The 25,953-nt window shown below is 35.6% G+C and overlaps 1 protein-coding gene across 1 annotated transcript in view; it reads right to left on the minus strand.

The window, feature by feature from the left end:
- Positions 1-834: 834 nt before the first annotated feature.
- Positions 835-25,953, minus strand: part of KIF14 (kinesin family member 14) — a 53,587-nt gene continuing 28,468 nt past the window's right edge. The window contains exons 21-31 of the mRNA XM_041763621.1: positions 23,922-24,015; positions 23,193-23,325; positions 20,854-20,954; positions 16,281-16,375; positions 13,000-13,224; positions 12,631-12,815; positions 9,234-9,392; positions 8,342-8,464; positions 4,571-4,645; positions 3,365-3,500; positions 835-2,944 (exon numbers count right to left, since the gene is read on the minus strand). Coding sequence (XP_041619555.1) covers positions 2,565-2,944; positions 3,365-3,500; positions 4,571-4,645; positions 8,342-8,464; positions 9,234-9,392; positions 12,631-12,815; positions 13,000-13,224; positions 16,281-16,375; positions 20,854-20,954; positions 23,193-23,325; positions 23,922-24,015 — 1,706 coding nt within the window. The 3' untranslated portion in view covers positions 835-2,564. The remainder of the gene's footprint in view (positions 2,945-3,364; positions 3,501-4,570; positions 4,646-8,341; positions 8,465-9,233; positions 9,393-12,630; positions 12,816-12,999; positions 13,225-16,280; positions 16,376-20,853; positions 20,955-23,192; positions 23,326-23,921; positions 24,016-25,953) is intronic.

The following is a 25,953-nucleotide window of genomic DNA, read 5'->3' on the forward strand; positions in this document are numbered from 1 at the left end:
AACTAAACAGTATTTTGCTGAAAACATCAGAGGGGCCTCATGAAGGACACATCTACATCCCACTGAACCTTCATTAAGACCAGTGAGATACTGTTTAGTTCCTTTTATTATCATGGAAACTAATGGTAGCAGATGATATATTTCCAAGTATGGAGCTGTTTAAAGGATCGCAATTCAACTTGGCACAGCAGCACACGGTCATAAACAGCACAGGCATGTAGCAAGTATGGCCCCGTATGCATGATGACAAGGGTTTAGTTGCCAGTAATAGGAAAGGGCAGACACCAATATTTACTAACAACCCATGACTTGTCAGGACTTATTCCTACATTTTTCTTATTTAATGTTTGGGCAGTCCATGAGGTGGGTATTACTTTTCTTTCTGCAGATGAGGAAATAGGTAAAAAGACAGCACACAACTTTTGTCTTAGGTCATACAGTTACTATCTAGCCTCACTGGGATTCATAGCCCAAATGTGTGAAAATTTCGTCAAACTCCAAAGCTCATGGCCTTTCTGCTACAGCACATGGGGGTGAACCTATCCTAGACAATCAAGTGCAAAGAGACAATGTTGAAATAAAAAAATCTAAGCAGTAGTCATAATAATATTATTACTGTTTAGTATCACCTAATTATTTGATTTGCAGAATCAGTATAATTATTATCACAGTTATACATAACTGCATACAAACCTATGATGTAACTAGTAGGACTATTATCAAATCAGAGCTATTATGGCAATTTTGAGTCAGAAATAAAGAAAATGAAGAAAATCAATAAAATAAAAAAACAGAGACCAAGATCTAATTCTGGAGCCAGTAAGATTTATTAAAGGCATTCTCTTTATAACATTTATCAGTGCACATGATTCTAACAGTAAATATATTCTCATCATTCATTTGAATACTGTATAACAATTTACTTAAAAGCATAAATATATATATTTACACAAAATTTTACAAAGACACTAATAGGTTTCTGACCAATGAAGTCATGAGTTTAGAAAGCATGAAGTAAATATTACGTATGAAACAGTAAGATGAAAACTACTGTATTGATACTTTAGAAAGTTCAAAGAAGTACAACGTTCAGGCAAAGTTCTTATATGTATATCTATACTTCATAAAACTTGATAGCAAAAAAAAAAAAAAACTTGATAGCAAAAGTGCCTCTTGGCAGAGCACTATTAAAAATATGTTTAGAACTTCAGAAAGAATACAAGCCTAAATGCCAGAAAGAAAAGAAAAAAAAACAAAACAAAACAAAAAGAAAAGCAAATTTGCTACACTTCACCATTTTAAAGCACCTGGCAACACAGCACATGGTTTATTTAACATTGTTCTGGCTACAATAACCAGTATTTACCTACAATCTCTTCCCAACAAGGAAGTAACTGAACTTACCCATGGTACTAATATCCAATTTTCACTTGTCATGCCAAATGGACAAGTGATACATATCTGCAAGTGAAAAGGGCCCATGAAAGATCAGTTATTTAAAAGAATCATTCTCCAGAAACTGCTCAATATCACCCACGCAGAATCACTAAGTATCTTTCCAAATTACATATATGCTTGTGGTGAAAAATGTCAAACTATTTCCTTAACAAAAGATCCTAAAGGAGAATATTCTCTTTATTACCTGATTGCAAACCAAGGCTTTTTAAAACTGTGAGATATAATAGGGATCTTCAATCTTTACCAAATCATGTACAAACTCATTACACCTTTAACCAAACAAGCATCATCAAGAAAACGTCCAGCCTCCGATTTCCTAACACCGTGCAAAAGGTAAGTGTGATTCTGGCAACATTTAATTGGTTTTAAACTATATTCATAAAGCCCCCATTGTGGAACATAGATAACATGGTGAACTATTATGTCAGCAGCCATATTATTAATATAAAATTATACGATATTTAGGTAACTACTTCTCATTTGGAAAGAAAAGGAAACTGCCCTTGAATGCACTATTCAAAATGGCAACCAGTTAAACTTTCAAGCAGCAATTTTAGATATTACCACGCAGGTTAAGCTGCCTTAGTTAAACCTATATCGGCAATTTGACCATAAACCTCCTTGTAGTTATTTGCAGGGGAGAGAAGGCACAGGCACAAAGGTAACTTTGCTCTTCATGCATTTCCACTCATGAAAAAATAACTTACGACGACTATAGTAACCATTTACACAAAGCTCAAGAACCAACCAGAGAGAGTATATCAATGCTAAAAATAAACATTTAAAATCCAAGGCAATGAGAAACTGGAGAAATGACCACTTGCCTGTTTTCCAGCTCCTAATTTCATTCCCTTGCCACTATGTTCCAGCACAGTGAATACCTATTTAAAATTGTCTGCCGAGAAACTTCCAAATACACATTCTGAAACTGGGATTCCATAATGCTCATACTGTACACACCCAATAGAAGGCCACCAACAGATGTGGACTTCTTTGAAACATTTATGCTGACTTCCTGCTTTTTATACTCTCCTACGTAAGGAAAATTGCCTACCCAGTGTTCTCTCTCTTTCATGGATGGTCCTAAAGAGCCTATGTATCAGAATTCACACCCACTGAATCCTCCTGGGTGTGCTTTCCTCTGAGGTCCCTGCTGGGGATGAGCCATGGAGTTCATAGACACGCTTTGGTACACCTTTATTCCTAACGGAATCAGTCCTGCTTGATTTAGATTGTTGTCCTTCTTCCCTGGTATTTTGATTACAAGTTTCCCAGGGTTTCAACAAATCAGGTCTTTCTTCAGATTCCAAACATAAGAGGAGTGACTTGACTACAGATTCTAGTCCCCCGTGGCCAACTTGGGGTATTCTCTTCTCACAGTTGTCAAGAGAAGTAGAGCACATGCTCAAGTCATCATGAAAATCCTTGGCCAAGCTGCAAAGACTTTCAACACAATTCTGGAGAAGATTTTTGTCACTATGGCATCCTATGCAAGGAGAAGAAAAAAGTTAATTAATCCTTTTTTCATCAAGTATTTATTACTCTTTTATGACTCTATCTTTTAGGTCAAAGTAACCCTATCAAGACAAATCTAAACTACTTAAGATTATAATCAAACTTAGTTTGATTATATACTTAGTATATAAGTATACTTATATACTTATAAGTATACTTGATAAGCTTATCTGCTAAATAAGCACTTGGTTTTTTGGGATCTAATTATTTAGGCAAAGTATTTATATACATTAAGTGGGAATACAACCAAACAAGTTCCTATATTGGTAATTAATGTCAAGGAAGTAGCAATAATTGGACTTTAATTAATGAGTTAGACTAGAAATTAAAAAATGAGAGTCTTTAAACTATAAAATTTTGATTAATTACAAATTCTGTCTGGAATATATACCTCTCAATGCAGAAATAATAATCTGAATAGTTTGCTCCAAGCAATGTTTTAACTTCAGGAATTCTGGTGCAAAATTAACCATCTTCTTCACATCTTGGTATCCAGAATTCTGTTGTAGTTGAGTTCTGAAACTTTTCTATAAATAAAGTTAATATTTTTAAAAATACAAAATAGGCTACATGACAGTAAGGCTTGGTCAATACGATTTTAATCACCAGAATCGTATCTTCAAGAAAGAAAATGAGTTTAATTTCTTCACCGGTGCTTAATTCACCAAAATACAAAATCAGTAATTACTTTTTTAAAAGAAATAAGAACTTTAATTTTATTTTTTAAATTAAAAAAAAATTAAACTAAGCTTTACACCTAATAGTGGGAGTTGAACTCACAACCCTGAGATCAAGAGTTGCATGCCTCATGGATTTAGCCAGCCAGGTGCCCCAAGAATTTTAAATTAATTGTAAATCAAAGTTCAATCATCATATTACCTGGGAATGAAATAAAACAGTACCCTTTATCATCCAATATAAAAGATAAATTAATTTTTTAGAGTTCAACTTTATATATCTCCCATTTATTTTTATTTAAATAAAAATTTTCAAGATGGTATTTCTCTCCTTTTTGACACATTGATTATATACTTAGTTTATATTTTTCTATTTACTTGACATGAAAATAAAATAATTGGGGCACCCAGGTGGCTTACTGGGTGAATGTCTGCCTTTGGCTCAGGTCATGATCCTGAGGTCCTGGGATCGAGTCCCACATTGTGCTCCCCACAGGGTGCCTGCTTCTCCCTCTGCCTGTGTCTCTGTCTTTCTGTGTGTTTCTCATGAATAAATAAATAAAATCTTAAAAAAAAATTTGTCTAATTCACTTATATTTTTAAATCTTTAGGCATACTGATTATTAAACACAATATTTTAGCCAATGACTGTCCCAGGAAAAGCTGACAGTTACTAAACCAGTAGCAGTAAGAAATAGATAAAATACATTAACATTAATCAATTTCCATACAATATCATCTATTACTAAAACAAATAAGTTATGACATCCAAGAGGAAGTAACTAGAGAGCTATTATATATGCTACAACTAACCATGCACAAAAGAATTATCTGGCTAAGGATAAAAACTGAGATAAACATATATTTACACTTTGAATGAAATGATAAAATACAACCAACAAAAGTAAAGCTTCTCTTACTGTTTTCCACTCAGCAAACATATTTTCAAGACATCCAATCAATTCTGTGGCTTTAGCTTTCATCTGTTTGGTAACCTATACAGAATGTTAATATATCTTATTACATAAATAATTATTTAGAACTTTAAAAATCCCAGAACACTATAGGACAAGATGGGGAAGAATTTTAGTCTAAGAAGTCAAGACTAGAGTTCTATTATTGGGACTGCAATTAAATAACTGAAGTACCTAAATCATGTAAGCAGAATTTCTTTCAAAATAAATTGCACATTGATGCTACATCAAATATAGATACACTGATGTTTGTGATAATAACAGCATTTTGTCTTACATTTAAATATTTATAGGAATGAGATTTCTAAGACTTCCCTTGGAAGAGGGTGATATGCTGCGCTAAGAACTATATTTACATTTTCCCCAGTTTTACTGAGATATATTTGACATGTAACATTGTAGTGAAGTGTACAGCATAATGATTCAATATACAAAATGATCAAAGTTTAGTTAACATCCATTACCTCATATAGTTACAACTTTTTTCTTGTGATGAGAACTTTTAAGATCTACTCTCCTAGCAACTTTCAAAACTACAATACAGTAGGTCTTATTAACTATAGTCCCCGCGCTATACGTTACATCCTCAGGACTGCCTCACCGTACAGCTGGAAGCTGGGACTTCTGGACCACCTGCACCTATTCACCTACCCCCACCTCCTTTCTGCCTCAAGTAACCCTAATCTGTTCTATTTCTATGAGTTAAGCCTTTTTTTTTTATTCCACATACAAGTGAGATTATACAGTATTTGTCTTCATATATCCAAGTTATTTCACTCACATATTTTATTATTTGCTTCTCAATTATAACTCTAGGCTGCATTTGTAATTGTCTTCCGTTTACAAATAAGAAAACAGATTCCAAGCTCCTAAGACTCAGAACCAGTGTGAGAACCCCAGCCTAAATTCCAAGCCTTTGCTTTTGCACTGCTCAATGCTGCCCCCGTAAGGCAACTTCTCACTTAATTTCTGCTGAGGGATTGTGATATAAGAATTTAATTGGCTTTACCCACACAGCACTTCCCTAGGTCTAACTTAAATTTCCCCTATGTGGTAAAAAACAAAAACAAAACCACACACAAATTCTTTTTTCCCCTGGCACCAGCTTTACAACTATAATTCCAATGCCTTATGTTTGAACCCATTTTCTATTTCTTCAGATTCTTTGTTTTCCTTCCACAGGTTCTTGAGCTTTAACTTACAAGAAGAATACAAGCTAAACCCCACTGTGACTATACAGCTATGGCATAGAGAAAATGAGAGGAAGGGAAGTAGAAATCTTCATGAAAATGCAGATAATATGAATTTTATGCAAGATGGGCCTGACCCTTTTGCTGTGTATTTCCTCAAAACAACAGCAAAGCTAACATCTGCATTCTGCTTTACTACTTACTAAGCACATTCACATGTATTACTTCATCTCTGCTTTTCATTAACTTGTTCTAAACCCTCTTGCACTTTTTCTGCTGGCAGAAATGCTACTTTGCAGTGATAGATAAAGTGCTTTAGTGATAAATGGTGTTGCTGCTGGGCAAAACCAAGCTAGAGATGTCAGCAGTGGTCAGTATGAGTCCACTTTCCTCAAAGTTGCATTATAGAACTGAAATCAGCCTTATGTCTCCTGGGACATGATCAGACCCCCGTATCTTGATTTAGTGACAAAATGAGCGCCTTTGAATTCATTTTTATTTTATAAACAAAACACAAAGTGAGAAAGGCAAACATACACAGAGCACAAGTGCAGGCAAGCTGAGGGACCTAAGATTTGCCAGGCACTGTATTTAGCATTTTCCTATACATTGTTCTTAATTTCACATAACCTCAGAACAATGTTATAAAATATGTATGATCATCCTCACTTTTTAAATGTGACAAGTGAGGTTCAGGTAAGTAGCTCAAGGCTACACAGGAAGTAGGAGAGCAATTTAATGTTCAGTGTCGGGGAGCCTGGTGGGGGGCTCAATCGGCTAAGCATCTGCCTTTGGTTCAGGTCATGATCAAGCCCTGAATCAGGCTCCCTGCTCAGTGGGGGTCTGCTTCTCCCTCTACCTCTGCCCCTCTCCCTGCCTGTGCGCTCTCCTTCTCTCTCTCTCTCTCTCTCTATCTCTCTCTCTGTCTCTTTCTCTCAAAATAAATCAATAAAATCTCAAAAAAAAAAAAAAAATAGGGATGCCTGGGTGGCTCAGTGGTTGAGGGTCTGCCTTCAGCCCAGGGCTGCGATCCTGGAATCCCGAGACTGAGTCCCGCACAGGGACTTTCTCCCCGTGTCTTTCTCCCCGTGTCTCTCATGAATAAATAAGTAAAATCTTAAAAGAAAAAATGTTCATGGTCTGCTCCAGCTCTGAGACAGTTTAGGCAGAGATTAATCCATGTACCCTTTAGTCTAAGGAAAGAAATGGAGATCCCTTCTGGCTTACATGGAAAGTTTATCTTCTAATAAAGAAGCTAAATATACATCAGTGAAAAGGTTTTTCTAAAAGGGGAAAAAAAAAAATCTAACTTACTCCATGCCTTTCTGGAAACAATTAGTCAGAGGGGTGGAAGCTAACAGTCCCCCACCTAATTTCCTAGATCAATTAGTGTGTATCTAAATGAGTATCTATCCTAGTGGGGATGATCTCAGGAACCACAACATGCCCAGGTAGCTCCATCCCAGCTAACTGACTCCAGAAAAAGAAATGGAACAGGCAGGGATGGTTTTAACAAAAAGTTGTTACAACAAGATTCTAGAACAGACAGGTCTCTGAGATTGACTGCCATAAAAATTTCAACTTATCTTCAGAGTTCCCCAATTCACTAATAATAACTCTTAATATAGAAAATTAACATGCATGAACAAAGATTTACAAACTTTATTTTCATAGCATGCTGAGTTTTGTAGTCAAGTACGTAGAATATAAAACCCTGGCTCAGGACGACCGGACAAGGTACTCCAGCTCAGTGAAACCCAGAGGAACACGAGAAATTCCTACCTTTAAAGTGGTGAGGTTCACCACTATTATATGTAAAGCACCTAGTCCTACAATTTTTACTGGGAAATTATTTAATAAATAAATGACTCACAACCTAGGACGTAAGTATTATTACATAGGACAGGTTGAAGAATCAGCCAGAGCATCAACTTGATAAATGATCACTGATAAGTGACAGAGACAGGTTTTAAACACAGTGCCACCTCTAAGACAGCAACTGGTTTTATGTTTTAATATTACTTAGCTGGAGGAGGTGGGGAGGAAGCATATTTTAGGAAGTCACTCAAATCTTCATTGATTCTGTATTTTGATATGAAATAACAGATGTGAACGTCTTTGGCAAAAGATTGTTTAAAATATTGGATCAATAAATGGCAATTTCTAGTCTTAAGTGGAAAAGTAGAGATCTAAACAAAAATCAGGAAGAAAAAGGCAGAGAATGAACACTAGATGTCACTGCCATACACCATTCTGCTCTAGAGTCTATCCACAGACTGAACGCTCACTGACAGTAACTGACAGGATTTGGCAAAAGTATACTCCAGAGGCTGCAGTGACTCCAGAGTACCTTGGGAAAATATCACCATGGCATAATGTTAACATCAGCCTTTTCAATAAAAAAAAAAAAAAGTCAACAAATTAAAATACATAAATTTATAAGAATCCAATTTAATTAAACTATTTTCTAAAAATCGACTTTATAAACCATCTGGTACTATACAGAATGTTCTTTTATTCCTCTTACCTCATTTTGGGTACACTGCCTTAACAGTTCATGCTGAAGTTCTTTTGCTTTTTCTAGTCCAGAATCTAATAGAATCTTCATTCCTAAACTTACACCATCACAAAGAGCATCCATGAAATCCTCCTAGAAAAAGTTAAGCATTATCTGGAAAACTCAGGTTTTATATATATATTTTTTTTTAATTATACGTTTAAGTTATATTTTCAATTTATTTTAGGATTATAGTAAGTTCCAGGTTTCTTAATTCAGCTAAAGCTGGAATAAGAACAGTCTAAAATAAAAGTAACAAATCTGTAATTTAGCATTCCACGTATAACATGTAATAAGGAATGTCTGAGTGAGGGAGGTGGGTGGGTGATGGGCTAGACGGCTGATAGATATTAAGGAAGGTACTTGGTGTGATGAGCACAAGGTGTTACATGTAAATGATGAATCACTGAATTCTCCAGAAACCAATACTGCACTGTTTGTTAACTAAGTAAAATTTAAAAAAAGAAAAAAAAAAGGAATGTCATCTTAGGCAAGAAGCTGTGTTGCTAGAATACAGTAGCATTCTAATAGAATACTATGTTTTCAATGGTATAAATACTTAAAGCAAGCAAATACAAATTTTCTAGAATTATATAGCTCCTCTTGTGTTGATTGGCTGTGCGAACCCTCCAGAGTAAGTACTTATCATCAAAGCAAAGATCCAAAAGGCAAAGTGAGGATTCCAGAACTATCCAGTACATTTAACCAACTTAGATTGAAACAGTTTTGAATCATATTGTTAAACTATTAGAAGTATGAACTATTTTAAAATAAAAATGACTTATTATGTTAAGTGATACTATTATAAGAAGTCTACTGTTCCTCAGATGAAGTCTTTTAAAAACTAATATTACCAAATTACCTGAACACTAATTTGCTTATTGCTGCTGTTTCCCAGGAAATGTAACTTGCTGCCTTTAAGAACTGCTAATTGTCCCACATACTTTACAGCTTGTTGTATAGTCTGGATTATTTTCTTTTGAGCCTCTTTTACCATTGATGAGATATCTGAACAACATCCCTATAAAACAAAAATGGATCAGTATATCAGACACATGAGATTACAAATGGAGGAAAAGAAAAGACAAGAAAAGCAATCTGAAGAAAACAAATTGTATTCATTGATACAGTGACTAGGACGTAGCCTCTACCCTCAAAGACCTCACAGTAATAGGAGACATGACAAGTATGTAGCTAACCCTATGGAAGACAGAAGCGATAACTTCACACCAAATGTCACACACACCAAAAAAGGAACAAAATGATGGGTTTTTTTGCCTTCGAACTTTTCCTGTCCCAGTAGTCATCTGACAGATGGTTAATATTCTCTCTGGGGCACCTGGGTGGGTCAGTGAGTTAGCGTCTGTCTTCAGCTCAGGTCATGATCCTGGAGTCCCAGGACCAAGCCCTGCATCAGGCTCCCTGCTCAGCAGGGAGTCTGCTTCTCCATCTCCCTCTGCCCCTCCCTGCCACTCATGCTTTCTCTCTCTCAAAAAGATAAATAAAATCTTAAAAAACAAAACATTCTTTTATGAGGGGAGAAGGAAGAAGAAGAAAAGGAAGTGAAAGGGGGAGAAACAACCCTTCAAACAAAAGGCTTCAACACCAAAGTACACATGCCCAAGAGGAATGAGGAGGTGCCTCCTGAGCTTTCCTTTCTGTTACCTGCCAACTGGAAAGATTCTTCAGAGCACTTCTCTTGGCGTGCTTTCTGGGCTACACTTATAGTCCCGCTACAAGGTAAGAATTCTCAAACCACACTTAGGTAGAAAGCATAGTCACTAAATTCAGTTTTACCAACTTAACAGAAGGAAGTCTGTCCTGAGCTTGGTCTAATCTCCCCTTCAAGTCACCTGTTCACTCCATCCTTGATTCCTTACATGAAACATTTCCCACAGGGCTATAGGTCGCAACCCCTAGTTAAGTTCAAAGTGTTCTTCCTAGAGAATGAAAATAAGGAAAGAAACTACCTACCAGTTACTCTAATAGGTACTTTCTTCTAACATCCATCCATCTGATGCTCAGAGCAACCCTGCCAGGTAGGTACTGTTATTTTTTACTTTCCCAATGAGAAAATGGGGAGGCTTAAAAAGTTAAGCAATTTGCCAAAAGACATAGAATCAGTTTAGCAGAGGTTCAAGCACTGGATTTCCAAATGCCAATAGTGGGTTTTGGCGTTTTCTTCTGTTCCTGAACTGGCTCTAAAATCTAAGAGCCAACTAAGCATATCTCACACTGTCTTTTCTGCCACAACCCCTCCACTAGCTCCCTTCTCCAGGTGCAAGCAGAAGTCGGACCCTCAAGTTTTGGCTGCCAGCTTTGCTCTCTAGCCAGCCTTCCCTTTCCTTTTCATGACTCTGTGCTATCAGAGCATTTTCCTCCATCTATGACTTCACCCATGCCTGTCTGCCATGCATCTCTCTGCCTTAGGGTCATTCTGTTTCCTCACTGCTTCTACCCAAAGTGATCCTTCATCCAGTGTGAACTGATAATTAATTTAATAACAAGTATCCACCTGAGCATCTATCATATAACAAGTCCTTGTGAAAAAGGACACCTCTAATTGCCCAAAGCTTACTGCCCATTGAGGTATGTAGGCCTGCAAATATGTTATATTAAAAGGTATAATAGGTAAAGTACGGGGTTATCAGAAAAACAAGAGAAATACCTAACCAAGTCATGGAAATACCCAGAAAGGCCTCGTAGGAAAGAATAATGGCAATTAAAAATAAACATCTGATTTCAATTTGACCAGTTAGATTACTCAATCAAACAAACATTTCCAAATCCTCTCAAGTAAATATACCACTCAGGAAGTATTTGATCCAACTAAACTTCTACTACAATAATAGAATGTAGAAAGTCTCTTGGTGAAAACAATAACATAAGATTTGTTCAAACATTTTAGAACATTTTGTTGTGAAGCCAAGTCACCCATTTTAAAAAATGAAACCTACCCCTTTTGTTATTTTCATATCTAATCCCTGCACATATATAAGGAATTCGTGGTTTGTTTGGTTTTTTTTTTTAAGATTTTATTTAGAGGGAGAGCACACATGTGCATGTGCAAGCAAGGGGAAGGGCAAAGGGAGAGAGAAAAATCTTAAGCAGATTCCAGTCTGAGCGCAGAGCCTGTCACACAGGTTGATCTCATGACCCTGAGATCACGACCTGAGCCGAAATCAGGAGTTGGACGCTTAACTGAATGAGCCACTCAGGCCCCCCATTCAAAGAATTCTTATGGAGGAGTTTACTGATATGGTAGATGCCTAGGTATTATCCAGTATCAAATTCCCCACTCCTTCTGTAATAATAGAATCCTTGATTCTCCACTAGGTACTCAGCGGTCCAGAATAAAAAGCACATTTCCCAATAATACTTATAGCTACATATGGTATGTGTGATGAAGTTCTGGCCAAAGCTATAAAAAGAGAAATGTCATATGGAAATTTCCAGAAACTTCCCTTAAAAGAAGACCCATCTGGCCCTCCTCTTCTTTGTCACTTCTTCCATCCCACTGCACCGAACCCCGTCAGAGCTCCACTGCTATGGTGGACCATGAAATAAAGGGCAGTACTTAAGGCTTGGTAAAGGGGTGTACTGGAAGGTGTGTGGATCTCAAGGAGTTGAGCAGAGCCACCATGCCTACTTCCAGATTTTATGTGACAGAGAGTAAGCTTACTTAGTTTCTTCACAGCCAAGCCTAGTCTCACTTGATATAAGATAAACAGAAAAAAAATTATTTTCTTGCCTGTACATCACTGGGCTTGTGACTAATTCAGCACAAGCTGAAACCCACTACATAACTAGAGCAAGACTTTGCCTTTCTTCCCCAGAGCCATTATTGAGGACTAGCATAGCAGAATATGCATAATAAAGAGCATGAACTGTAGGCCCAAGATTGCCTGGGTTCAAATCCTAACTCAATCACGTACTAGTTATGTAACATTGGATAGACTACACATCCTATGGTTCCATTTCTTCATTTATAAATGAAGTGATTAATAACAGTTCCCACTTCTGAAGTAGTTACGAGAATTAAATGAGTTAATATTTGTAAATCACTGAGAGCTCTTAGTGCCTGGCACAGATGCCATAAACAATAAACAATTATAGAAAACCACAGTTTCAGAATTGCAAAACAGAAATCCTTTCTGAAAATCCTACAGATCTAATTTTGGGGAAGATGCAGACAGTAGGTCAATAAACACAGGCTGAATAAATGAATTCTTCAAATGATAATCAGCAAATCAATTTACCTGCAAAAATAACTGTAAGTAGCCTCCTAGTTTTTTAACCTCTTGTCTCAATTCCTCTTCAAGTCTTGCTGTGCTGGTACAAGGCAGAGTATCATCCAACCAATGTTTGATTAGCACCACAAGCTGCTCAAAAGCACATGTGACCTGTATAGTAAGTGCCTGAGCTGCTCGATCGGAAGAGAACACTTTGAAAGAAGACAGAAAATTACTGAAAGAAATAATCTCCAAATAAAAGAACTCGTAAATGATCACCATTAAAACATTTTAGCATAGTCAGAAAATGCATGTCAAGTGTGACAGTCATTTAAAAGAAAAGGCAATGTGCAGACAGCATTCGTGTAAGTGAATAAAAGCAGTAAGGTTGCTTACAGTTATCTGGACTTTCTTCATCTTGTTCTTCATGAGCTTTGGAAATGGCAAATAGCCCATGATAAATTTTAAGAAAATTATTAATTAGGCTGTCCGCCATGGTTTTTTCTTCATCATAACTCTGTCCAAGAAAATCTAGTGATGACCCAATCAATTCTTTGCAAATTCCAGGAAGAAAAGATTCTGCTGAACTTGAGTAAATAGTGCTCGACTTCTCCATTAAGCCTGTATTGGTAGAAAATAGCCATCTTAAGCCTACTTTTCAGGCACAATATTTTCAAACAAATGTATTAATGCAAGCGTATTATAGACTCATTCATCAGTAAATTCAAAGTGCCGACTTTGAATATTCTTATTTCAATGCATCCTTATTTCTATAAACCAAAGTGAAAACAAAATTCTATAAAGGAGTCAATCTTTCAATTGAATCAATCCATAGGTTAGTAGTTCAACTACAATACAAATAACAGACAATGCAAATAAACTAAATAACCATAGGTTTAATCTCCTTCCTCATTTACTTTTTGGGAACACCTAAGAAACTCTGAATTGGTGAAAACAATGGCAGTTACATGAAAAATAATAAATATAATAAACATAAATATAAATCAAGTTAATTTAAATACATAAGCTGCAAGTGTAGGCAATACTAAAGCAACCTATATTAAAAGGAAAGAATCAGAAGCTCTACTTTATACTAGTTTCTTCTCTAGGTATACTGTAATCAAAATAGGCTAAAGCTAATGATTATCTACAGTTAATATATCACATCTCTGGGAAACAGATTTTCAACACAATTTTCTAAGGACTGTCCAAACCAGAAGTGAATAGAAATAGCTCGAGGGGCTCATCTGGAGCCTCTGGAAATAACTTTATATTGGAATACTAACTCATGAGTATAATGAGTCTCCTTTTATAAACAAGATTTTTTTTTTTTTTTTGTCCAGTTCATAGGTGATTACACAGCAAATTAAAAGGAAGGCAGAGGGGCACCTGGGTGGCTCAGTCAGTCAAGTGTCTGCCTTTGGCTCAGGTCATGATCCCAGGGTTCTGGAATCAAGCCCTGCATCAGGCTCCTGGCTCAGTGCAGAGTTGGCTTCTCCCTCTCCTCCTTGCTCATGCTCTCCCTTGCTATCTTTGTCTCTCTCAAATAAATAAATAAAATCTATAAATAAATCAAATCAATCAATCAAGCAATTAATCAATGGAAGGTAGAGTAAAGGCAAAGGGTGGGGACCATTAAGAGTCTAGAACAGGGGCACACTTGGCTGGCTAAGTCAGTAGAGCACGTGACTCTTGATCTCAGGGTCATGAGTTTAAGTCCATGTTGGGGATAAGGTTTACTTAAAAAACAAAACAAAAAGTAGTTTTAAAAAAAGAGTCTAGATCAAAGATAAGAGTTTGATTTGGGAAGAGAAAAAAGAAAAGCTATAAAATGCAAAGCTCTATCACTGCAGGGTAATAATATCATGATGATGATTATATTCTAGTCACTATGAACAGTTAATGACATATTATTTTAGAAGATAATTATGTTAATGCATTCTAAAATCCAACACCAACATTTTAGGAAGCCTTGCAAAACTCTAATTTAAAAATATAGTACTTAAGGTGAAAAGTTAGGACACTTGCTCAACTTCCCCGAGCTGCAAAGTGCACCCTCATAACCCCACGGCTGCCTGGGCAGGTTCATAACTAAAGGCATATGTGGGTTTCTGTTTCCCTCTTTGAGAACTGCAAACAAGGAAAGACCGCTTGTATTTTATTTTATTTTATTTTATTTTATTTTATTTTATTTTTAAATATGGCCTGTAAGATAGCTTTATCTGGAAAAATTACTTTTGTAAAACATTTTACTCTCAAATAATATTGAATAAATAACTTGATACCACAGATATATAACCTTTTGTGGTGGGGATAAACAAAAAGCCTACAGCTTATTTTGTTCTCCCTTAAACAAGTAAGTAGGATAATTATCTTCCTAAAGATAATTTATCATTAAAAAGAAACTAAAAAAAAAAAAAAGAAAAGAAAGAAAGAAAGAAACTGGGGCACTTGGGTGTCTCAGTGGTTGAGTATCTGCTTTTGGCTCAGGTCCTGATCCTGGGGTCCTGGGTACTAGTCCCACATCAGGTTCCCTGTGGGGAGTCTGCTTCTCCCTCTGCCTGTGTCTCTGCCTCTCTCTCAGGGTCATGAATAAATAAAATCTTTAAAAAAAAAAAAAAAACGGAAAGAGAAAAAAAAGAAAACTAATTTTTTTTTGTAAGATTTTATTTCTTTGAGATAGAGAAAAAGAAAGAACAAGAGAGGGAGAGAGTGAGTGTGCACAAACAGGGTTGGGGAGGAGCAGAGGGAGAGGGAGAAGCAGACGCTCCACTGAGCAAGGAGCCCAGAACCCTGGGATCATGATCTGAGCTGAAGGCAGATGCTTAACTGACTGAGCCACCCAGGCGCCTTTAATTTCTTTATTTTAAAGTCAAGATGAGATAAAATTTCTTTTATGACTACTTATATTCCATTAATGCCTTTATCAAATAGATCGTTACATTACACAGAAACTGTAACTTTTTGTTTACTAAGGTATATAGTTTGTACTCTGTAACCTGCATGTCTTCACTATATAGCTTATTGCTTTTACACCTGTGTATGCGCCCACTTAAATCAGTGTCTCCAACATGTCCACAACCGCATTCTGGCAAGTTCCCTCTTGATCATTCTTCTACTCTGAACTACTCTGGCTTCTGTCACCATAGATTAGTTTTGCCTCCTCAGCTTCACAGAAATATAATCATACAGTGTGTACTTTTTATTCTCTGATTGCTTTCACTCCATAGAACATTTTTGGGATTCATCCAGGTTGTTGAGTGAAGCAGTGGTTTGTTCTTCTGTACTGCTATGTAGGATCCACTGCTACCTGGTAGTCATTTAAATTATTACAAAGAGCTAGCTACACATGCAAATTTACAGTGTATCTCCCTTCTGTAAGAAAATTAATGTTGTAACCCATATTTACATAAAATAATTATTCACTGGAAAAATTCCTATAACTTTTTCTTCCACCTTTGAATTAGCCACTCTACTAAAAGGCTTTGAAATAAATCACATAGCACAGAATTTTAGGCATGGAAAGGGCCACCCAGTCCACTCCCTTTATTTTATGAAGAAAATGGAAACTAGTAGAAGATGAAACGATTTGCATAAGAACATGAAACAAGGTAGCCATTGACCTAGGACTTGGTGCTTTTCTCAGTATACAAGAAAATTTGATGAAAAAAAAATACCTGATGAATGGGAAGAATGCAAACTCTGAATTGGGTGGGCTTGTATGTCATGTAAACAACCAGAAATTCTTCTATTCTTCATCAAGCTCCGGCTCCTAAAAAAAGAAAAACTGTAAGATTAGTGGTTATATACCACATGGAATAATAGTATTAAGAGTATCTTTAATTCTCTAGAGAAAACTGGTATGCAGATATGTGTTTTCAATGGAAACATTTTCATCAAGAAATTGCTAAATTCATTTGGTTTCCTGAGCAATAACTTTACTATCTATACGTATTGTTCTAAGCATATAGTTAATTAATTAAATGGAATACATATTTGCAGAGTACTACTATTTACAGGCTCTAGATACTGTGATTAAACACCGGAAGCATGGTTTCTGGGCTAATTGAACTTAAGGTCCATAGGCAAAGAGATAATAATTACAATAGAGAGAATACAAAAGAGAGAATAATGACAATAAAGTGATGTGTCATGAGAGCAGCGCATGCTCCACTGGAGAAGAACTTGAGCTGGCCCAAGGGGTTGGGAGGGCCCCCCGAACACTGCCACTGAAGGATGCACAGTACCTAGCCAAAGGGGGAGGCAGGTTTGGGAAGGAGGGGAGAGTGGGAAGCCCTGGTGATAAAAGAAAAGCCGCACAGGCACGACTCGAGCAAGCCCCAGAAGGCCTGTAGCCTAGGACGTGAGAAAGGAGTGAGGGGGGAGGCTGGGAGTACAGGCACCAGCCTGGGGCTGACCGTGGATGCCAATTAAGGAAGCTTGGATTTTATCCTGAGAATATCCTGGGAAGGATTCTAAACATGGGAATGGTGTAGGTAAATAAATATTCAAGTAAGTACTTGCTGCACAGTGTGAAAGCACAATCCCTGTGAAGTGTAGCAGTAACAAACGGAGGAAATGACTCTATCTTCAATCACTCCTTTGGCTGCCTCTTTTCCCTCAGCCTGTAAAACCACTCAAATCTCTGCCTTGAGTGTGACAGGTTGTCTAGCTGTTACTCTTTCTTTCTAAATGCTACTGGAAAAAGCAGCCTACTTCCAGATCGCCATTCATCTGTCAATTTTCTAAACTCCAATTCCAGCCCTCATTATATCAATGAAGCTACTCGAGCTGTGACCTGGATCTAAATCAAGGGGGTCCTTTGAGGTCTTCTTCCTCACAGAACTCTCTACTACCAAAGGCCACTCAAAGGAAAATACTATTCATTGAAAAGATTGTTAAACAGAAATGTGTCCTATCTGCAGCCATCTAAATGTTTCAAATGTATTTTTCCCCATGAGTTCCTACAAGAAAAGCAAAAATATGATCATAGGGAGAGGAAATATCAACTCTCAATATGACTGGTAATAGGAGGAAGAAATATCAGTTCTCAAAGGTAACAGTTTTTGCACTTAGGAATGAAAGGAAAGTTATTACTACAGTAAGTTATTATTACAGTAAGTCTAAACTAGGAAAACTTATTCTTTTAACACTATCATAGTTAAACAATGTTAAACAAAATGCTTGTCACATTCCTTTCAAAAAATTTTTACTTAACCTCAGGGCAAATTCTACTTTTAACTGCCCAAAGTATGTATCAAAATTTATAGGCAGCCAAGCCAGTCTATTTTATCGCAGAGCAGCTTTGGCATATTGTTGCCCAGTAGCAGTTCCATAATTAAGAATCTGTCAGTGTTTCCATTACCTGCAGGCATTCTCAAAGTTTGCAATTCTGTCATAAACATTCTTACAAGGCTGAAACTTCATACACAAGGTCTCTGACCGAGAGCAATTTATTTAAAAAAAAAAAGATACTTTTAAATTATAGAAGTTCTCAAAAAAACATCTCTACCAAGTGAAAACACCTAATTTCAAAATCTTGAAAAATATTTAAAGAAGTTTTAATTTTTTGGTAACAATTTAAACTTCTGTTGGTTCCCTAATTATTAATCTAGAAGTGGGCAGAAAACAAGATGTAAATTACCACCATTCAATAAGCTAAAATTTTAATGTTTGTTATTTATTTAAAATTAATTTTTAAAATTCAAGTATAATTAACATAGAGTGTTATATTAGTTTCCGGCGTACAACACAGTGATTCAGCAATTCTATACATTACTTGGTGCTCATCACAGTAAGTATACTCTTAATCTCCTTCACCTATTTCACCCATCCCATCTCTCACCAATGTTCATTAATTATTAGTGTTCATACTGTGTGATCACAATTCTAAGTACACCAAGTTTATATCTGTTTATAAAAAAATATAATAAGAAACCAGTAATTATAAATTCTAAAGGGATTTATAAATCACCCTCTAATGAATTTGTAGTTCTGGTCCGAATTTTTGGAAGGCTATGTTACTCCAGGTTAGCTTAAGTACCCCAAACCCTTCTGCCCAGTTTCCCCCAGGGGCCATCTTTAGCTCATTTTGGAGAACCCAGCTCTGTTCTGAAGTCCTCAAGATGAATCACCTGAAGATCTCTGTTTATTGGTATTCAGAAATCAGATAGTCTCTGTATTCCAAGATTTAGTCTTACCTAATACATACAAGCACTCAGTAATAAGAGCTGCCATTTATTCAATACTCATCCACTGCAGTGAGAGTTCTACATACTTTATTTCTGATTCTTTTTTTGTTTTTTAATTTCTGATTCTTAATAACTACTTCACAACAACATCATCAGTCCCATGGTGGTCATAGTAGCAGGAGAAGCAATTGTTTTTATGACCTCACTTAAACTTAGAGATAGGCTCTGTAGAATAGATATGTATCATTGTCTCCATCTAATATAATACCATATGCTAACTATACTGGAATTAAAATTAAAAATTTAATGAAAAAAAGTTGAACCTAGGACTCTGACATGAGCCTGTGGACTTTTTTATTATAGTATATTGTAGGGGATACAGATATGTATCCTACGCTCAAGGAACTCAGAATCTGTTTAAAAGACATGCTTTGTATTTCTTTCAGCTTATTATGTCTTGGCTATTTCTTACTGTAGCTTAGCAGTTACCATGTAGCAAATAGAACAAAAATAACAGGAGGAAGAGTTGCTCTAAAGTAGTTCCTCTCTTTGAAATTTTATAAATGAGTTTAAAATAAGCACAGTCAAAAACAAGAAAGGCATGAAAAGGTCTACAAACCCAAATGGATTCTGAGCTTCAGCTAAAGGTAATGAAGTAAAAAAAAAAAAAAAAAGAAAAGAAAAGAAAGATTTTATTCTGTTCTTTCATATGCAAAAGAGAGGCAATATGGCATAGTGGTCAAGAAAATCAGGATCTTTGGAGTCACTCAAACTTGGATTTGAGTATTTGAGTGCCAGCTCTTCCCTTATCAGCTCTGTGAGTTTGGACAAGTGATAACCTCTTTAAATCTTCAGTCTCTTCATCTGTAAAAGGTGGGTTATGACAACACTAACACATAGTTTTGTGTAAAAAAATACATGAGATAATACTTAGCAAACAATAAATGTTTTTCATAATGATGATGCTTCTGTTACATGGATGAATGCTACTGACTCTTACATCCTGAAAATTCCCAAATCCCTCCTTCCAAGTTCTAGACCTAAATATACAGATTTAGATTCTCAAATCTGTAGACTCTCCCTGGGATTTCCCTGGGAATCTCAAACTCATTGTGTCCAAAAATAAACTCATCTCACCCTCCATCTCAGAGAACACCACTTTCCTCTAGCCAGTCACCCTTGTTAGACCATGATTCATCCTTGAGCCCTTTACCACCCTCAGCCCCACAGCTAGCCAAGTCCTTTGTGATTCTTTCTCTTGAATATGTATAAAACCGGACTTTCCTCTCCAGTCCTTCTGCCTGACCTGATCTGGGATCCTTATCAACTGTTCTTCTAGTTTCTTCAATTCCTGGTCTTTGAGGACAGAGTGTTTTTTATTCATCTTTGTATACTCAAGACATAGCAGACAGTAGTCTTGTTTCAAAACCAAATGAAGAAATATTTATTTAAAAAGAAGTCTTTGCTTAAAAACCAAACTAAGCAGCTAAATTGGTTCCAGGACCAAGGCCTTTCTATTATACCATTTTGCCCCTCTGTTATCTAAGCGTGTGAGGTCTAAACAGAACTAGTTTTTCCTTGAAAAGCATCTATTCACCATGGAAGTCTTTTAGGTTTTTAGTTAATAAACAGCATTTGTCATATATAGAAGTTCTCTATCACCATGATTTATTCTTCTGTGGTGCTCACACTAACTTGACAGCATTTCAAGTTCTATAACTTACAAAAAAATATCATAGAATATGCCAACTTCTTGAAAAAGAGTAATTTAAAAGTAATAAACACTATTCATTTTTATAGGAAATTAGATTTATGCTATTCTAAGTCACTCTTAAGACTTATATGGTAAGATGCGGACAATTTTGTTTCTATTCTGACTAATAAACAATTTAATGCCCCAAGTGCTATAATTTCATCAGTAACATACTATTTTTCTTATATTACTGGGATCCCTGCAGACATATCCATTACGACAACAGATAGTTCTTTTAAAATAAGGAAATGATATATATATACACGTATTCCGAGAACAAAAAAACTAGTAATAAAATGTCTTTACCTCCTTCTAGAAAAGGAAGAAACTGGCACATTTGTAATGTCAGGTTCCCATTCATCTTCAGGATCACAAAAGACATCTTCACTCTTGTTACTATTATTACTCTAAGGAAAATAAAATATATGGTTTCTATTAATTTGGGTTAAAAATATTCGGCAACTGGGGCAACTGGGTGATTCAGCTGGTTAAATGTCTGCCTTTGGCTCAGGACATGATTCGAGGGTTCTGGGATCAAGTTCTCTCTCTCTCTCTCAAGTGAATCAATAAAATCTTTAAAAAGAAAAAAAAAGGAAAAAGAAAAAGAATAATCTGACAACATTAAGATTCAATCATTACCTGGTCAGATATATTAATCATGATAATAATCTGAATTTTATCTTATTTTATTATTTTTTTAATAATCTGAATATTAAATATTTAAAGTAATATTAAAGTTCTAGCAAAATACTATACACATTGAGCTTGATTCAGAAATAGTGTAATTATATAGAAAAATAATCTAAGAATATTGCAATGAACATTGCAAGTAAGAAGTTAGATAATAATGAAGGTAACTCACCTACCACATTTTAATGTATATGACAAGGCAAGAATGATCAAATTACTTCAATATGGTTTTTTGTTGTTCTAACTACACAGGCAAACCACACTCATTGTAGGAAACTTGGAAATCATGAATACATATAAAAAAAACACACAAAAATGTAACTACTTACAAAACCATCATTTAGAGATAAACACCGTCAGTTTCTTTCAGTCTTTTTGGATTTTCTGTTATGAATAATATACCTTGCGTTCCTGGAATTAACCCTACTTGATCATGGTGTAGGTATTCTTTGAGTGTATGTTTGGGTTTGATTCACTGATATTTTTTTTTCTTTTCTTTTCTTTTCTTTTCTTTTCTTTAAGATTTATGTACTTATTGGGGGGAGAGAGAGAGAGAGCGAGCACAGTGAGGAGGGGAGAGACAGAGAAAGAGAATCCTAAGCAGACTTACACTGAGTGTAGAACCCAACCTGGCGCTTGATCTCACAAGCCTGAGATCAGGATTTGAGCCAAAAACAAGAGTTGGATGCTTAACCAACTTCACCACCCAGGCATCCCTGATTTATTGATATTTTTTTCAGGATTTTTATAGCTATGTTCATGTGAAGATTGGTTTGTAATTCCCTTCTGAATCATCTTTTCAGGTTTTGTGGTTTTCATTTGGTTTGATTTTAATCAGTTTTTCTAGCATCATAACGGTGACACTTTCTATCCTTTGCTATGTTCCAGAATGAAACACAATTATATTTATCTGTTCTCTTTTTTATTTAAGTAAGCTCTACACCCAACATGGGCCTTGAATTCATGATCCTGAGATCAAGAGTCGCATGCTTTACAGACGGAGCCAGCAAGGCACTCTTGTTTTCTGCAATTTAAAAGAGCTTCCCCATAAAACTGATTGGGACCAGCACTTTTTAGCTTTTTTTGTTTGTTTGTTTTCTTGAGACTAGTTGACAAACTTTTCAATTTATTGCATGGTTATTCATCCATTAAGTCAACTTTCATAATTTATCTTTTTCTAGAAAGTCTTTTCTAGAAAATTATCAAATTTATTAGCATAAAGTTTCACATGTAAAATAATTTTTAATGCTTTTGATATCTTTGTATAAATGCCATCGCCCATTCCTAAAATCATGTTTATCTTTTTTTTTTTTAAAGATTTTATTTACTTATTCATGAGAGATACAGAGAGAGAGAGAGAGAGAGAGAGAGGCAGAGACACAGGCAGAGGGAGAAGCAGGCTCCATGCAGGGAGCCTGACGTGGGACTCGAACCGGGGTCGCCAGGATCACGCCCTGGGCTGAAGGCAGGCGCTAAACCGCTGGGCCACCCGGGCTGTCCCACATGTTTATCTTTTTAAAGAGCCAGATCTGCAGTTTGATTTCTAATTTATCAATTATTGCTTTTATTTTTCATCATTCCTTCATTTGCTTTCCTTTGTTTTATTTTCTAGATTAACTAGTTTATTTTCATTTGTCCATTAAACAAATCAAACATTATAAACTTTCTTCTTTCTTTAAGCTAAAAAGTAAAATTCTGAAAACACAATTACAAATGTATGTGAACAGATTCATCACTAAATTTCTCTATTACAGGTGTAACTATATTAAAATAAATCAATAAAACCCCATCTACAGGCAAAAGTAAAATAAACATACATAATTGTTAATACTGGTTGGTTTGAGTAATGCAAATTGCCTTTTCCTTTAGTAGCCAAATTTTCTCTACTAAGAACATGTTACTTGTATATTTTTTTATTTCAAAACATTTACAGAGATTTTAATAATATTCCAAACCTCATAAAGTTCTTTCATTGCTGCAAGCTTGGATTCAAACTTTTCCAAACTCCAGAAAGTTGAGATCCCTAGTTGTAGGTTACGAACCCGAACACAAGTGTCAGAACTACTTCCTTTATCTGATATATCATGTCTGAAAGAAAAACCAAAGAAAAATGCTTATCTTAAAACATACATACCCATTTATAAGAGTTTTCTGAATTAGAAACTTCTATAAAAAAAAAAAAAATCAATCCACTGATTAAATCTTTCCATTGGTAAGCATTTTTATTACAGTAAAAAATCATGTCTAGCATATACTATCTAAAAATAACTTCTTATGCAAAGATTTTAAAAATAAAATCCTAATTAGGTATATCTCTTTCCAAATGTGTAATACTAGTAAGTTTGCAGCTCAAAAGAAGATTAGTAAATTCCTAAAATGTCTAAGATTATTCTCTTTATAAAATATGTTTTTACATGCATACTTAGTATATTTAGCACGGTACATTCATGCTTTAAGTCTTTTACTACAGAGTAAGCTCTGAAAGGAGAATCCGAATTTGTCACTGGAATTCTGATACCATTCTCTCCCAGACAGGCAATATAGATGTCATGTCTTTACAGAAACTAAACTTAGAAATCAATCATATAAAGGCCAGTTAGTTTAAAGCAAAGAGTTACTTTATAATTAGTTACATTAAACTAGTTATATTTAATTAGTCATTTTAATTATAATAAGTTGCTCACCTGCCAAAAACATAACATTTTTTAAATTTATTGCTGATGGCATTGGCTTCCTGAATCATCATTGAAAGTTTCATGGAGCTCCAATTTGTCTGAACTAGTAGGAAGCACACAGAGAAGATTCAAAATACATATATGAGCCCTGACATATCTCTAAGCAGAACCACTCCTGGAAAAAAAAATATTGATTTTAAATAAATGGTTTTAGCTATTTATTGCAGAAACTAAGGGCAATACTTGAGTAACTTTTCCTCAAAACTGAAATAAAATACTCTTCACAGAAAATGACGTTTTTTCACCTGTGAAGACACGGAAAAAAACTGAAGGTGATATAGAAAGTTGATAAAGGATTTTGTAAGAGAGGAAATGCCAAAGACAGTGCTTTGTCTTCTAATAGCTTTAAAGATTGTTTTCTAATTTATTTTTTTCTCAATTTCTGATTTGTTTAAAGTATCAGGTAAAGCATACTATAACCTTACTTATATAAAACCACAATCCTTTTTTATCTTGCCTGAAAATTAAAACAAGCCAACAAACAAACATATATTTTAGGACATCAAAAAAGAGAAACAATAGGCCACAATTCCATTTGCCTAATTTAAAATTAAGATTTTATCATAAATATTTTCTATCTCAAACTTATAACCAATATTCCATTAGAACTTTTTTTTAAAGATTTTATTTGACAAAGAGAGAGAGAGAGAGCACAAGCAGGAAGAGTGGCAGGCAAAGACAGAGAATAGAAACAGACTCCCCACTGAGCAGGGAGCCCAAATCAGGACTTGATTCCAGGACCCTGGGATCATGACCTGAGCCGAAGGCAGATGCTTAAGTGACTGAACCACCCAGGTGCCCCTAGAACATTTTTTTTGAAAGGGTAAAATTCATTATATACATGGTAAAAAAAAAAAAAAAAAAAAAATCCAGTATTCATTGGTAGGCCCTGTTTTTAAGCTCTAAGAACAAAAAGATGTCTTAGTATTTATTTACCTTTCACAACAGATACAACAAGCCTTAATAGTCTCAGATTTAATTAAAAATAGAAGTTAGAGTACTACCAAGTATTCTTCCTAAAAAAAAAAAAAAATTGAATCTGAATCTGACAGGCCTGAAGAAATAATGAGCACTTTATAGCAATATAGGGACAGAGGAACCCATTAAGCAACACCATGGAGATCCAATATCAAGAACCAGAATGTGGGAAACTACAGGATAAATAACCTGGTTTCTTCAATAAGCAAATTACAAGAAGAAAGAGAGAGATAAGAAAAACAAATTTACAGATTAAGAGATTTTAAAAAAGGGTACCTGGGTGGCTCTGTCCATTAAGCATCCTACTCTGGGTTTTGGCTCAGGTCGTGATCTCCTGAGTCATGGGATCTGCCGCTTTGGGCTGGCTCTGTGTTCAGCAGGGAGTCTCCTCAGGGATTCTCTCCCTCTGCCCCTCCTCCCACTCACACATGATCTTCTGCTTGCTTTCTCTTTTTAAAATAAATAAATAAATGTTTTTTAAAAATGGGGGCTCCTGGGTGGCTCAGTAGGTAGAGCATGTGATTCTTAATCTTGGGGTTGTGAGTTTAAGACTCACTTTGAGCATGAAGCCTGCTTAATAAAAATGAAAAATAAACAGAAAAAAAAAAAGAGACTTAGGAGCACCTGGGTGCCTCAGTTAAGCTTCTGATTCTTGATTTTGGCTCAGGTTGTGATCTCAGAGTCCTGAAATCAAGCCACACATCAGTCTCTGTGCTCTGCTTGGAGTCAGCTTGAGATTCTCTCTCTTCCTCTACCCCTCCCCTCACCCCACACTCCTGCTCACACAGGCACTCTTCCTCTCTCTCTAAAAAAATAAATAGATAAATCTTTTTAAAAAATAATAATAATAAAATAAGACTTATAAGGCATATCTACCAAACACAATGTGTGGATCATGTTTGTACCTGATTCAAACAAATAAGACATAAAAAAATTTATGAAATAATCCAGGAAATCTGAATGTAGACTAGAAATCTGATGAGTGTAAGAAATTAACATTTTT

This window comes from Vulpes lagopus, chromosome 1 (genome assembly GCF_018345385.1).
Source record: "Vulpes lagopus strain Blue_001 chromosome 1, ASM1834538v1, whole genome shotgun sequence".
NCBI lineage: Eukaryota > Metazoa > Chordata > Mammalia > Carnivora > Canidae > Vulpes > Vulpes lagopus.